This window comes from Trachymyrmex septentrionalis, unplaced genomic scaffold, assembly GCF_001594115.1.
Source record: "Trachymyrmex septentrionalis isolate Tsep2-gDNA-1 unplaced genomic scaffold, Tsep1.0 scaffold14, whole genome shotgun sequence".
In the NCBI taxonomy this organism is placed as follows: Eukaryota; Metazoa; Arthropoda; class Insecta; order Hymenoptera; family Formicidae; genus Trachymyrmex; species Trachymyrmex septentrionalis.
The window spans coordinates 4,565,813-4,579,507 of NW_017304543.1; the positions used below are offsets into that span (position 1 = coordinate 4,565,813).

General features: G+C 30.1%; 3 protein-coding genes across 4 annotated transcripts; 1 reads left to right on the forward strand and 2 right to left on the reverse strand.

The window, feature by feature from the left end:
- Window positions 1–400: 400 nt before the first annotated feature.
- LOC108745609 (tektin-4) lies at window positions 401–6,693 on the reverse strand. 2 transcript variants are annotated; one of them, XM_018481871.1, is made up of 11 exons: window positions 5,896–6,262; window positions 5,367–5,668; window positions 4,898–5,207; window positions 4,606–4,820; window positions 4,154–4,376; window positions 3,918–4,072; window positions 3,729–3,829; window positions 1,262–1,424; window positions 951–1,084; window positions 718–851; window positions 401–603 (listed from the first exon to the last, which is right to left on the reverse strand). In XM_018481871.1, the coding sequence occupies exons 1-11, from the start codon at window positions 5,965–5,967 to the stop codon at window positions 556–558; spliced, it is 1,857 nt and encodes a 618-aa protein (XP_018337373.1). In that variant the 5' UTR covers window positions 5,968–6,262; the 3' UTR covers window positions 401–555. The 2 variants fall into 2 exon arrangements, with proteins under 2 accessions (XP_018337373.1, XP_018337372.1); XM_018481870.1 differs by lacking the exons at window positions 401–603; window positions 718–851; window positions 951–1,084; window positions 1,262–1,424 and adding an exon at window positions 6,664–6,693 and having other exon boundaries at window positions 3,572–3,829; window positions 5,896–6,216.
- Window positions 6,694–8,315: 1,622 nt separating this feature from the next.
- Window positions 8,316–11,966, forward strand: LOC108745610 (retinal dehydrogenase 1). Its single transcript, XM_018481872.1, has 9 exons — window positions 8,316–8,462; window positions 8,826–8,930; window positions 10,013–10,114; window positions 10,198–10,363; window positions 10,537–10,841; window positions 10,921–11,023; window positions 11,107–11,614; window positions 11,692–11,766; window positions 11,829–11,966. The coding sequence occupies exons 1-9, from the start codon at window positions 8,430–8,432 to the stop codon at window positions 11,896–11,898; spliced, it is 1,467 nt and encodes a 488-aa protein (XP_018337374.1). The 5' UTR covers window positions 8,316–8,429; the 3' UTR covers window positions 11,899–11,966.
- Window positions 10,718–12,994, reverse strand: LOC108745611. The gene is made up of 4 exons (XM_018481874.1): window positions 12,794–12,994; window positions 12,513–12,636; window positions 12,307–12,427; window positions 10,718–10,794 (listed from the first exon to the last, which is right to left on the reverse strand). Exons 1-3 carry the CDS (start codon window positions 12,892–12,894, stop codon window positions 12,332–12,334), a joined length of 321 nt encoding a protein of 106 aa, XP_018337376.1. The 5' UTR covers window positions 12,895–12,994; the 3' UTR covers window positions 10,718–10,794; window positions 12,307–12,331.
- Window positions 12,995–13,695: the final 701 nt, after the last annotated feature.

Below are 13,695 nucleotides of genomic sequence, written 5' to 3' on the forward strand. Positions count from 1 at the left end.
ATAATATTAGAACATTAATTAAATATGTAAATTAAACTGTAAAATATTATTTTTCAAATAGTAAAATTCTTTCTAATTGACAAACAAAAGACGTTTATGAAAGTCATTTTGTATGCAAAATACATTAAATTTTAAATTATTTCAGAAATTACTTTAAAAACTGACTTGCTGAAAAATAAAATGATAAATCATGACAAATGTTGTAATAAGTAGGATAAATAAATTTTAATTATATAATAAAATTTTAATTATACTATACTACCGTGAATTATGGTGCTATAATAATTTTAATATGTAAAAAAGAATCATGTGAAATAGAAAATATCACTGCAAACAATCATGCACATAATATTGTATATGGATTTAAATATTATTTGTAATTATATGTAAAAATTGTGTCATACCGTGACATATAACATTGCATTGTATATGTATCAATGTATGATAATAATAAGTTGTACTTTAATAAATTCACTGAAAAGTTTCTTAACAATAACTTTCCATTCATGGGATTCGTCCATTGTACATTTTATACTTCCTTAGAAATTAAATCTTTTAATAAAAATAAACTGCATATACTATAGCCACACAAAATATAGTATCCTGAAAAACAACATGTAATTAGTAATAATATGTGAGTAAAAGAAGAACACAAAAATAAGATATTTGGACATTGTATGGCAACAAGTTGAACTAAAACGTTTATCTCCTTCTTACATTAATAAAACTATCATAGGCATATGTATCAGCTTCTGCATCCCAAATACATCTTGTACCTATTTTTACACCAGCACCATGTTGTTGTCCCAAAACTACATTGACGATATATTTATACCTCTTAAAATGTAAGTCTGTAAATATATAAAAAGGGCTATATAAGCAAATACTTATATAGGACTTTAATGTAATAATTAATATGAATTGTACACATACAAAAAGCTAAGTATTACCTTTAATTTTTTTTTCAATAATATCTGCTATATCTTTGGTCCATTGAGCAGCTGCCTGAGCGTCATATGATTTTGTAGCGAGTTGCTCAAACAGTACATCATGTATTATTTCTTTTGCACTTAGAGGTTTGAACCTATGTTAAAAGTATTTAAATTTTATTTATACCTCTTACAACTAAATTAAAAAAAATATTAGCCACATCAATTATGCCATCAGTTTCACACACTAATTACTACAGAACGATCTTTTTATAACTCTTTAAAAATTTAAATACAGGTTATATCATAAATATAAGATAAACTGGATGTACTTTTCATAAAGATGTGGTCGAATTTGATAAAGCGGTTGTTGAACTGTTTCTTCAATATCATCTAAGACTTCCAAATTCACATTCTTCTTTTCTGTCTCTTCCTCTACGTCCACTGCTTCTTGCACTGGGTTATGTCTCACGGAATTTTGCATTCGCTTCATCTCTGCTATTTTTATTATGGATAATTTATCAATTTCTTGTCAGATCCTATTAATTGTGAGCATATTCGAATTTGTTGCATATGCGAAGTTGTTTATCTACAATAGCAACCAATATCAATCCTTGCCGATCGATATGTTTCAACAACTATGATGGAATGCAGTCAGTTCATGGAACGTGGGTTCCCCCCGGAGCACATCTGAGTTCCTTCCGTGAACAAAACCAAACCTTGAGTCGTCTTGTAATACTAGAATACCTGATTAATTTACAGGATCCAAGTAGTATCCAACAGTAAAAAAATCACATTGCTGCTTAGCAATTGTACAGTTGTTTTATATTTACTCATTCGCGCAATCAATAAAGATGAATCAGCTGATCTAATATGCTATAGATTTTGCTATAGTATGTACAGAGAGAAACCTGAGAGAGGACATAAGGCCTTTTTCCTGTAACCGCAAAATACCCCTGCATATTACTACCATCTGAAGAAGTAGATGCAAACTACACAACAATATCCATTTTTTTCGGTGCTTCTGATAATAAATCGTTTGAAATCTCTATTAATTTGATAGATTTATTTCAACGATTTCAGCGATTTACTTCCATTAGAAGCACCTGATTTATTTCCGTAAGAAGCAATTTGTTATATACGTACAATTTTACAATACTTTCTAAAGATATCAAAATATATGTAAAAATTATTTAATAATTTTTATATGCTTGTAAGAATGATGAAAATAATCCAGAACACGAATGACCCAACATGTATATAGTAATAGGGTACTCAAAATTAAAGTGAGTATACTAAGGATTAAAAATAAAGTTATTTAAAGTATATATTTCATATTTTAAATAAAAAATATAAAAGAATTATTTAGTATTTATTATTTTAAATAACTACACTTCTGACTTATTTTTTATTTAGTGTTTTAAATAAGTTTCCCGAATCTATTTTATATTTTTTATTTTAAATAAGTATCAGTTTTTTACCGATTCCTACGATTTTATATTTTAAATAAGTTTCTGAAACTTATTTTATATTTTTTATCTTAAATAAGTCGTAACAGTTATTTTACCGAGTGGGTATTATATGTAAGTTTAAAGAATTGTTAAAACACAGAATAATTTACAGCAAGAGTATATAGTGTCATAAATTAATTTTTTAGCTGAAAAATTAAATAATGATTAACAAGATATTTAATACTTTTAACCAAAACTATATTGAATACAAATTGTTTCGTAATATATATTAAGAAAATTTGCATGTATCTTTATATAAAGGATGTATAGAATATCAACCGTGATTTAAGTATGAATTGTTTAAGAGTATAATGAAAATTGAGAGATATCAAAAATATCTCACACACGCGAATAATTATCAATTACGTTTAAAAGAATCGCGCAAGTAATATAAGATTAAACTAGTGCCAGAGATGTCACAAAGCAAAGCGCGAAATGTACGAAAATACCCGTTTGTCAAAATCGTATGAAATACGAATAATTGAATAAACCATGAATATTTTTCATACGCAGTAGTTGGGTTACTGTGTATCCAAACGGCGAACAGCAAGGGATGGGGGAGCGTCAAACGAGCCGACGCAGGCGTGATGGTTGATTACGTCATCACTTCGGCATTCGCTCGGCGACCTCGGAAGGAGACAGAAGTACGTCGTATGAATACGACATATGAATCGTTCTGTGTCGCATTAATCCACGAAAATTAAATATAATTAATAATAAGATTACGAATTGATCAATAATTTGCGATCCGTGAACAATGTCGGGCGACTGCCGTCCGTCGAAAAAATATAGTTATACTATCACACGCTCAAACCCTGATGAAAATAATTAATTTTTAACAATAAAATAATAAAAAATAAAATAAACTACAAAAATGTGTTATTAAACAAAAATATAATCTTATTCACACAACTTTTATATGTATATAGTTACTTTGAAGTGTAAATATTAAATACTTCCAAATTTAATTTTCTTTGCAAAGATTATATTATAGAGACGTTTAATACATCCTCAAATGCTAATATGCAAATCGCATTATTATATATTTTTAATTTTTAAAAGCTACATGAGAGATAATAAAATAAATGAAATGAAATAAAATTGATTAATAAATTCAGTTTTAATTTCCTGTCATTACACATTGTGTGCCATTACGTACATATATATTTAATTTATTAAAATCCAGCCAAGTTTGTATTAGAAGGGAAGAATGTACGCAGTAATTGACCTCGTTCCTTGTCTATATGTAAAGACTTCCGTTTTACCATTATTTCATGTTCAAGGATGCCTCTTGTCTTGACTAATTCCGCCTGAACCTCCTCAGCGCGTTTTAATTCTGCCAATACAGCAGAAGTATTTTCGCCAAGTGATTTCACTTCTTTGATAAGACTAAGTGAAATGAGAGTTTTTTTTATAATGTTCCGTTAATACTATTTGTTAAATCAGTTACATAATCATTTCTTTTTCAACGACTTACGCAAATTGAGGTGCATCTCGACAATTTTCAACATTAAATCGATTCAATCGATTATCTAATCTCGTTTGTGCTAATTTCATACCATTGTTTAATCCCTTCGGTGAACCCCGAAGAGTCTCAATCAACTTCTCTGTATTTGCTAGTTCATGCAAGCACTAAAAACAAAAATTAATTTATTTCCGCTGTTTTATATAAAATTTTTGTATGTTGCCTTTTGTTGTATTCATAAATCTTACACGAAGTAATTCAATCTCTAGTTGGTAAAGGCAATCTTGTGTGAGTTCCACATTGTTTGCAAGTGCAACGTCAACGCGAGTCGCTTGATCGCGTAGATCTTTAATGAAATTAGTATATATGTCGTTCAAGGTGGACCTCAATTTTATCGATCTTTGTTTAGCAGCTTCACCATCAGCTAATACCTCTTGGGTGAAATGGTCATAACTTGTAGGAGTAGATTGACTGAAAAAAAAATAAATAAAAAGAAAAATATTGATTATGCAAGCTGATTACATTAGATCCAACGTTAAAAATAGTAAAGTTGTATATTATTTCGAAATCGCAAAAAACAAATATATGTACAGATATATCTATTGTTACTATTATCATTGCTGTTTCTTATGTTACTATTTCTTTTACATTCGTAATGTTCTTTTGCCTATTTTGCACTCATAAAATGATGCAAACTCACTCAGCTGGAAATCTCGTAGCTCCAGCTTTCCACAGTAGAAGCGGAGAATCATTAGACAAATTTACACATACGGAGTCTATATTGTACGTATGCATTTTATCAGACCAATCGTTCTCTGCCCGTGCTTTCGCAGACTTCAATTCGGCCATTTGCATTTCGATCTGCTCATGAGTTCTCCTCAGTAAATCTCGTATCTCGGTACAAAGCGCTATTTCCTGGAATGTAACACAGAATAAAGAAAAAAAAATTTGAGAAAGCGGCATTGTTTTGATGAATTTATCCGAAATTCAACCTTCGTGAGCTGTTCCTCGACATTATCACGGACAAGATCGCAGTTTAAACGAAAGGAGCGTAAATGCAAAAATTCGTTTGCAATTGACAAAGGAATGGTCAATATCGATAAAGATCGCTGTACACGACGACGCTCGGCTTCTAACAATTCCATCTCTTCTGCAATGGCAGCGATCGCATGTTCTAATTTTGTCTTCCAATGATACACCACATTAGCCCGTGTTTTTAAATGTTCCGTCGTTTCTAATTGCACCTTGTTAGCTGTCGTGTATACATGATCTACGCATTGCTTTGCACGGTTCGCTGCGACTCTAAGAAATTCATTGTTATTAATATTATTAAAAGTTAATAAATATCAATCTCTTTTATAATATTAAAGAATGTTGAATCCAGAGATCCTTTAATAACTCTCGAATCAAATTCAAGACACAATTAAAAAAAAAAATCCCAAATTACGTTGAACTACGTACTGAGCATCACAGATTCTCTCATCCGATTGCTGAAAGATACTCAAATTGTGCGCGCGCCATTCACTTGGTGCGTAGCGAGTGATGGAATATCGATCTGCAACTGGTCTCAAACCAGTTATTCCACCCTCACGAGAACAGGTTACTTTGCCTGTAGCCCATGGACCAATAGGTTCCATTGTGTGTTCAAGTTTTGGTGGATATTCATCTTCGGGCTGAGGTAAATAAAACGGAGGTTTTTCGGCGTTGTCTCCGCAACCATTTTCACTACATTCGTGCTTCGTCATAGGGCATGGTTGTGCCTTCTAGTGTAAAATTTGTTACAAGATGAAAAGTAGATTGTGTATATGTGTATAACAATATATATAATGAATAAATACAATAATTACATGCAAATATTACACATCATTTGACATACATTTTCTATATATCTTCTTAAGAATAATCTATTTAAAAATATATATTAAGGAGATGTCGTTGCTACTAGATGTGTGTGTAATTTATGTAAATTAATGACATAGGAAGAACTTACCTCAATTTGTTGTTGCAAAGAGTGCTGTGAGCTGTCAGCAGAACAATCATGTCCGTTTGGAATATCCGACATTTCGTAGGATAATCAAAAAAATAATATGCGTAATGTGTTTTATGATTTATATTTTAAAGATATACTGAACATAGGCTGTACAATTGAATTGTACATTTACGTGCAATAAGATACATGAATTTCTGTAAACTTAAGCTGTCGCTCACGAGCTTGTCTGGTAAACCGGATTTATCGATTTAATACGCACAGCTGGACGAATCGCCTCATTCTTCTAAAGAAGGGATGGTGTTTTCAAATTAACCTTGTTTTCTTTATGTCAAAGAAAATTGATTCGTTATCATTCGTCATAACATGCAAATGACTAAGTTCAAGATATTACGTACCTATTTTTCTATATAATACTAAAATAAATATTTCTACATAAAAAATGTATACATGAAAATACTTAAAGAGAGAGATTGTCAAAAAAGGTTTACGTATATTAAAATATAATATTACATATAATAAAAAAGTATCCCTACATAAAGATATTTACATTTTTTATTTATGCAATGTTTTTTTAATTGATGAATTTATTGAATAAGACATCTAATTAAATGTTTATAAAAAAAAATGATGCAAGGCTTTTTTAAGCAAGCCTGTACGGAAATATTGATTTGGTTAACTTATCACAGTTGGGACACACGTGCCAACACGAAGATGTCATATGTAAAAACCTCTTTATCGAATCAAACAGCTGTCTAAATATAATGTTACTTGATAAAATTTCCAGAGAAGTTTTATTGTACAGGGTGTTAGTTAAGTATGTTGCTATACTCAATAGAGCGATTCTTTGGTTTATTTCAAGTAAAAAAGTTCATATAACATGTGTCCTAAACGGTTTAGTTTCCGAAATAAAAAAATTTAAACGTGTATTTAAATCTGTTTATTTGAAAGAAATACAGCTTAAGCTAGTAAAAATTAGTCAAAAACAGAAAAAACAAAAACAGGCTTCAGTTCTTCTGATGAAATAAAACAATTAAATGAATTGTTGAAAATGTTCACCTTGCGCCATGATACATCCATCGAGCCTTCTTCTCAAAGATTAACGTACACGCTCAAAGATACCAGGTGTATTACGTATTGCATAAAGCAATTATTCGATTCCTCAAATCATTCTCATTCTCAATTGGGTATAAACCAATGATTTCAGATGCTCCCAAAGGAAATAATCTAAAGGATTTAAGTCTGATGATCTAGAAGACTTTGACTTTGACTTTATCACTTTGTTTACGGTTGTGTGAATGATAATTCATGAAGCAAGGCATATTTATGCAGGAAGATATCTCCAATGCAATTTACTGTTTCGTCAAACATTTGCGACATTTACCTGTACTATACTTCTTTTTCGAAAACTAAGCCGTTTAGGACACATGTTTATATGGACTTTTTTACTTGAAATAAACCAAAGAATCGCTCTGTTGAGTATGGCAACATATTTAACTAACATCCTGTATATATAATTAAGACTATATAATTAGAACAATATGATTTAAATTTTATAATCAACAAATAATTTGATAAAGAATTAACTGTTTGATAACTAGCGAATTCGATTGAACACACTCAGTGCGTACTAACTGAATTCGCTATATGATATTCTCAAAATAGATCGAGGGCTATAACTATACTTACACTTAGAGTTCCAGGCTCATATTCAGAACGCATTTTTCTTGATAAAAGCCCGTTTTTATTTCTAAAAGTATGCGTAACAAATTATAGCATATAAATATGTTCTGAATACGGGCCCCAGAGTTTCGGGAGAAAACAGAACGCAAAATATTCACAGAGAAATAATTGAGCATTGTAATATTCTCAAGAATGTTTTTGTGACTGAACTAGCGTATACTTTTAGATATATACATATTTGATAATATATTTGGCAAAAGTGAGAAAAAGAGTTTTAGTTCAGTTTAGTGCGGGTCTAAAAACAGATCTAATAAATCGACTCAATTTAATTATTACATACGAGTCATATAAAATAGTAAACATAAATAAGAAAGTGATATCTTTTTTGAGATTAAAAAACTGATTCTAATTGCAAATAAAGATACATGAAAAAATAATAACATGAGAAGATAATAAAATACAGATTTTTCATACACGTACGCACGCACGCACGCACGCACGCACATATAAGTAATATCGTTTGTTATATTTGCATATGTTAGCAGTATTTATATGAATATTCATAAATATTGCTAATATATATGCAATATATTATTAATTATATTATATTGTGTATGTATTGATATAATATTATAATATTTTCGTTAAGTTTTTTATGATTATAAAGATCCGAAAAAAATATCAAAACGGATAAAGAGGCTATATTTAAAGATTTGTAAAGCAATCTTATCACACGCAAGAAGAAAACATTTCTTGTTGAACGATGGTAGTGACGTTGTCCCTATAAATGCCAGTTAAACACTCACTGACAGTCACTCGCTAAGTGTTGCCAAGTAAACATCGCCGAGAACAAAATGGCAAAGCAAGTTCGAATTGTATATACTCAAGTAAGTTGATATTTCGTATTGTTTCATAAAATGTATGATTGTTTTTTTTTTTTAACTAAATATATCAAATCGCAAATATTTGAATAATAAAGATTTATTAATAGAATAATCCTTGTGTGATCCACATAAAGAAATTTTTGCGTGTTATGTAAAGAATATATCAACTTTATTTAAAGAGAGAGTTGCAAAAATATAATTTAAATAATTTTACGAACTTTTAATTAAAATTGAATATAAAAAATAGCGAAAAACGGAGATAAAACATTTTATCGATTTTACTAACTTTTGAACTTGTTAACAATTCGACTTTTTAAATCAATTAAACTATTTTTCATTATTAACCATATCAAATATTTTTTATAGCTATTCATCGACAATGAATTTGTGGATGCTGTGGATGGTCGTAAATTTCCCACAATAAATCCTGTCAATGGTAAAGTTATCGCTGAAATTTCCGAAGGAGACAAGGTAAAGTTCTCTGCATTAATTATATTATTATCACCATATATTATCGTAAAACATTGTATAAAAAAAGATAATAAAAGATAAGATAAAGAAATAATTACATGGCTTTGGGAAATCCAGATTTGGGAATTACATGTTATTTTTTCAATTATAAATCTTTGAAAAATTATAATCTCTTTTATAAATTCTTGATAAAAGAGTTAATATTTAAATTTTTTGTTTTAATCGATTCGATATAAAAAAATAATGATTTAGAGAGCTATTCTGTAACTCTTAACGACTCTAACGACATCGTTACAATCATTAAGAGTTATAGAATAGACCTCTTAATGTAACATAAAAATGTGAATATAAATGTTTTATTAATTTGAATCACATTTCCTACACTTATTCATTAAATGTCCGTTGTGTCTCTATAATTTAGATAAAGAATTTAAAACTTAAAGAGATACTATAAACTGAATAAAAAAATAATTTAATTTAATTGATATAACTCGGAAAATTTTGAATTGTATACAGTTGAAAATAATTTTTCGACTTTGATATGACACAGATAACTTTGTTTTTTTATCTGTGCTCGAGTATTAAAGAGTTATCTCGTCATATATTTTTATATTTCATTATCTATTTAATTTTTACATCTACAAGAAATACATATAATTATTTACGCGGCTACATATGTGTGTGTGTATATATATATATAGACTTGGCTAGTACGAGTCAAGAATGCAAATGGTACACGTGATGAAAAACAAAGTCGTAAACGTAAAAACAATGTTGTAAACGTAGTGATATATATGATGAACAAAAACAATGTCGTAAAACAAATTTTACATATTCACTTAACTGTTCGGTTCTTTATTTGAATCATCTTTAAATGTTCCAAAGTAATAAAGCATCAAATTATATAAGTAAATCGATTGAAAGAAGAATGGATTTTATTGTCGATCTCAAGAATGAAACTATTCTGACAGTGGAAATTAATAGAAAAAAATATTTTGAACATTAGTTGCATGCCTTCATTAAACTTTTTTCATTTAATATTAAAAATTAATTATAATTTTGAAAAATGAATTTCTTTTTAGGCTGATGTAAATAAAGCAGTGGAAGCTGCTAAACGAGCCTTTAACAGAAATTCGACATGGCGTACAATGAATCCATACAACCGTGGACAACTTATGCACAAAGTAAAATTTTGTGATATTATATTTTTTTATACTTAACCTAATACAAATATTAACTGTGTACTAAGTATAAATAAATAAAATAGTTCGCAGATCTTGTTACACGTGATTTAGATCGTATTGCTACTCTCGAAACTCTTGATAATGGAAAAACATATAGTAGTGCTGTTGAGGATATTCAAGCAAGTATTGCTATTTTTCGTTATTATGCAGGCTGGTGTGATAAAATACTTGGAACTACTATTCCAACAGGTATTCATTTTTTGAATTATTATCGTTTGTATAATAATTATTCTATGTAGCTATCTATGTGTATATATTTTAAAAATATGCTATATTAAATTTCGCGCATTAGTTTTCATGGCAGATATAATATAAATTATAAATTGAGTAATAATAAGTAATTTTATTTATTATCTGACTAGGCGATAGTAGTGTTACATTGACACGAAAAGAGCCAGTCGGCATTGTAGGACAAATCATCCCTTGGAATTATCCTTTCTTGATGTTGGCTTGGAAATGGGCCCCTGCCTTGGCTACTGGATGTACACTGATCTTAAAACCAGCCGAGCAAACACCTTTGTCTGCGCTTCATGCAGCTGCTCTAGCCAAGGAGGCAGGGTTTCCAGCGGGTGTCATAAATGTCATTCCAGGTTACGGTCCAACTGCTGGTGCAGCGATTGCTGAACATCCAGAAATTTGTAAAATCGCTTTTACTGGATCCACCGAGGTATTTATATTTTATGTAATATGATAGAAATGTATTGATAGAAATGTTCGTATCGGTATAAATTATATTTCTTCTCTAGGTGGGACATGCCATAATGGTAGCTGCTGGTAAAAGTAATCTTAAGCGTGTCAGCCTTGAATTAGGTGGCAAGAGCCCGCTCGTTATTTTCGATGATGTTAACGGTATGTTGTAAAAATAATAAAAAATTTTAATACACTTCATTAAATAAATAATTAATTTATATTTATATTGACTATATTTATAGTGAAAGAAGCTGCAGAAATCGCACATAATGCAATATTTATAAATCATGGACAAAACTGTTGCGCAGGGTCGCGAACATTTGTACATTCTAAAATATATGACGAATTCGTGGATTATGCTAAACAATTGGCGCTTGATAGAAAAGTAGGAAATCCATTTGATCCTAAAATAAATCAAGGTCCGCAAATTGATCAAGAGATGTTCGATAAAGTCATGAATTTAATCAATTCGGGCAGACAGCAGGGTGCTGTTGTGGAAGCTGGTGGAAATCGACATGGTGAAATTGGTTACTTTGTACAACCTACAGTTTTTTCAAAAGTAACCGATGATATGAGGATTGCCAAAGAAGAAATTTTTGGCCCGGTTCAAACAATCTTGAAATTTGAAACCCTCAATGAAGTAATTGAACGTGCCAATCGCACTAACTATGGCCTTGCTTCTGGTGTAATCACTAAAGATATTAATAAAGCTTTAGAATTTGCCCAAGCTATAGAAGCAGGTAGTGTTTGGTATGTATTAAGTAAGAATACGTTATAATATTTCACTGTATGGACATATATAATTATGTACACTCAATGTCTTTCAGGATAAACTGTTATGATGCTATCGTACCACAAACACCATTTGGTGGTTTCAAACAATCTGGCATAGGACGTGAATTGTAAGTCATAATTGCTTAAGCTTTAAATAGTACGTTATTTAACTTTTGTATCCTTTTTTCAGGGGAGAAGAAGGCTTGAAAGAATATCTTGAGATTAAAACAATCTCTATTAATGTCACGAAAGGAAATTAATATGTATTGCATAAAGTGCACAATACATAATCTTAAGTTTTCATTATAATTTTGATTATACTTTTGTTATAAATATCTTGAATAAAATATGTTTGTGACAGTATATTTGTAACAAAATATTAATAAAATGGTATATGTAATGATTTATTGTTCATAATTTGGGAAACATATATATTCGTTTCCTTTTCTACCATGAAGCGTAGAGGATATTAATATATATTTGAGATATGTATATAATATCTCGAAAATTAGAAAAATACATTTATGTATATAACATAAAAATGTAAAATAGATGAAAAACAAAATAATTGTATTTTAGAGTTTTATAAACGTAACACTTTTATTCTATGTGAATGTTAAAACTGCAGAGTCTTATTTTGATATAATCATAAATATATATATTTTTACCTTTATGTAACACTATCACAAATATCTATAATGTGCGAATCGCAGGCTCAGAGTAATCATCTGATGGTATACCTAATTCTTCGTCTGTCCACTTAGATGGATCTTGATATGGAAACTCTCCCTGGGTACAAATAAAATTCTTGCGTTAAGATTACTAATATTAGATATATATAAAAATAAAAACCTCGAAATTATGTGATACTTACTACAATATGGCCAAAGTCGTGCCAAAAATGCCATAATATCCACCACCACATGACGCCTCCGAAAAATTCAGCTATATATACCCATTTTTTCTCTTCTGCCATTCCGATATTACGATATACATGACTGATGAGGAAATAATATAGTAAATTAAATACATAGCAAAAAAATTAATTAAATCATAATGCATATATTCTTTTTGTGTAACAAAATGCACTTGTATTGAAAAGCGAAACATTGAAACATAACCTATAACGTAGAGTTACATAATAATTTCACCTACCCACTATGAGATAGTCTAAGGGAGCGCAGATTTGTTGCAGCATATTTACTTTGACTACTTCTATGTGCAATTTTCAATAAGCTTAATCCTCGTGAAATCATTATAACAATTAAATCAGCACTATCAAGAATATCAAGTACTACCAGATGATTCTCATCACAACTTAATGCACTCGCATAGTGTCAACTGTCACCATTTACACTTCCCCCTCCTGGGGGTTACGCATTCGATATTCGATTGCTCGAGAATCGCAGTGTCGATACTCAACATTATCGATAGGTGCGTCAGCCATATTGAACTAACGGTGAATCGTGTTCAAATTGCTCCGTTCATTTTCCGCAGTTACTTTTCGTTCTTCAAAAGTGATTCGCGTCCGCGAAGATGATCAGATCATCGCGAATGTTATCATGAAGTGTCGAATGTTATAATGCGTGGAACATTGCACATACACACACACGATCCTTCTCACGTTATTACGTCAATAACGTTGTTGACGATTGATAATTCCTTTCTTTGTGTGAGTATTGAAATCATACTCTTATTTGAATTATGAATTTAATTGAATGTAAAAAGACGAGGAGCCACATCGGATTTACCGGAAAAAGTGTAGGGTAATCGTCATATTATACGCGGATACAGTATATATATCTCGTCAATCTGAACATTTCATCAAATAAACTCCGTGCGATCGTATTCGTATGTACGTTGAATTCTTAAGTTACGTGCGTGACTTAAACGAGATATGCAGTCTTTGTACGCATCGTAAATAATATAATAAAATTTACATGCATATAGCAATTGGTAGTATCATAATTAATGCTGTAATCAGTAGTTTATAACGTTAGTGCATGAATTTCTTAGAATGTATGATAATATTGTAATTAGCAGTATACTTCTGCATA

Bases quoted from the DNA above. Each gene is read 5' to 3' on its own strand.
- LOC108745609 (XM_018481871.1), bottom strand. From the start codon at position 5,967: ATGTCGGATATTCCAAACGGACATGATTGTTCTGCTGACAGCTCACAG. The intron at 5,669-5,895 runs GTAAGTTCTTCC...ATTTTACACTAG, and splicing joins CTTTGCAACAACAAATTGAG to AAGGCACAACCATGCCCTAT. The intron at 4,377-4,605 runs GTGAGTTTGCAT...TTTTTTTTTCAG, and splicing joins GCTACGAGATTTCCAGCTGA to TCAATCTACTCCTACAAGTT.
- LOC108745610 (XM_018481872.1), top strand. From the start codon at position 8,430: ATGGCAAAGCAAGTTCGAATTGTATATACTCAA. The intron at 10,842-10,920 runs GTATTTATATTT...TTTCTTCTCTAG, and splicing joins CTTTTACTGGATCCACCGAG to GTGGGACATGCCATAATGGT. The intron at 11,767-11,828 runs GTAAGTCATAAT...TCCTTTTTTCAG, and splicing joins TCTGGCATAGGACGTGAATT to GGGAGAAGAAGGCTTGAAAG.
- LOC108745611 (XM_018481874.1), bottom strand. From the start codon at position 12,894: ATGATTTCACGAGGATTAAGCTTATTGAAAATTGCACATAGAAGTAGT. The intron at 12,637-12,793 runs GTAGGTGAAATT...TTTCCTCATCAG, and splicing joins CTTAGACTATCTCATAGTGG to TCATGTATATCGTAATATCG. The intron at 12,428-12,512 runs GTAAGTATCACA...ATTTGTACCCAG, and splicing joins ACGACTTTGGCCATATTGTA to GGAGAGTTTCCATATCAAGA.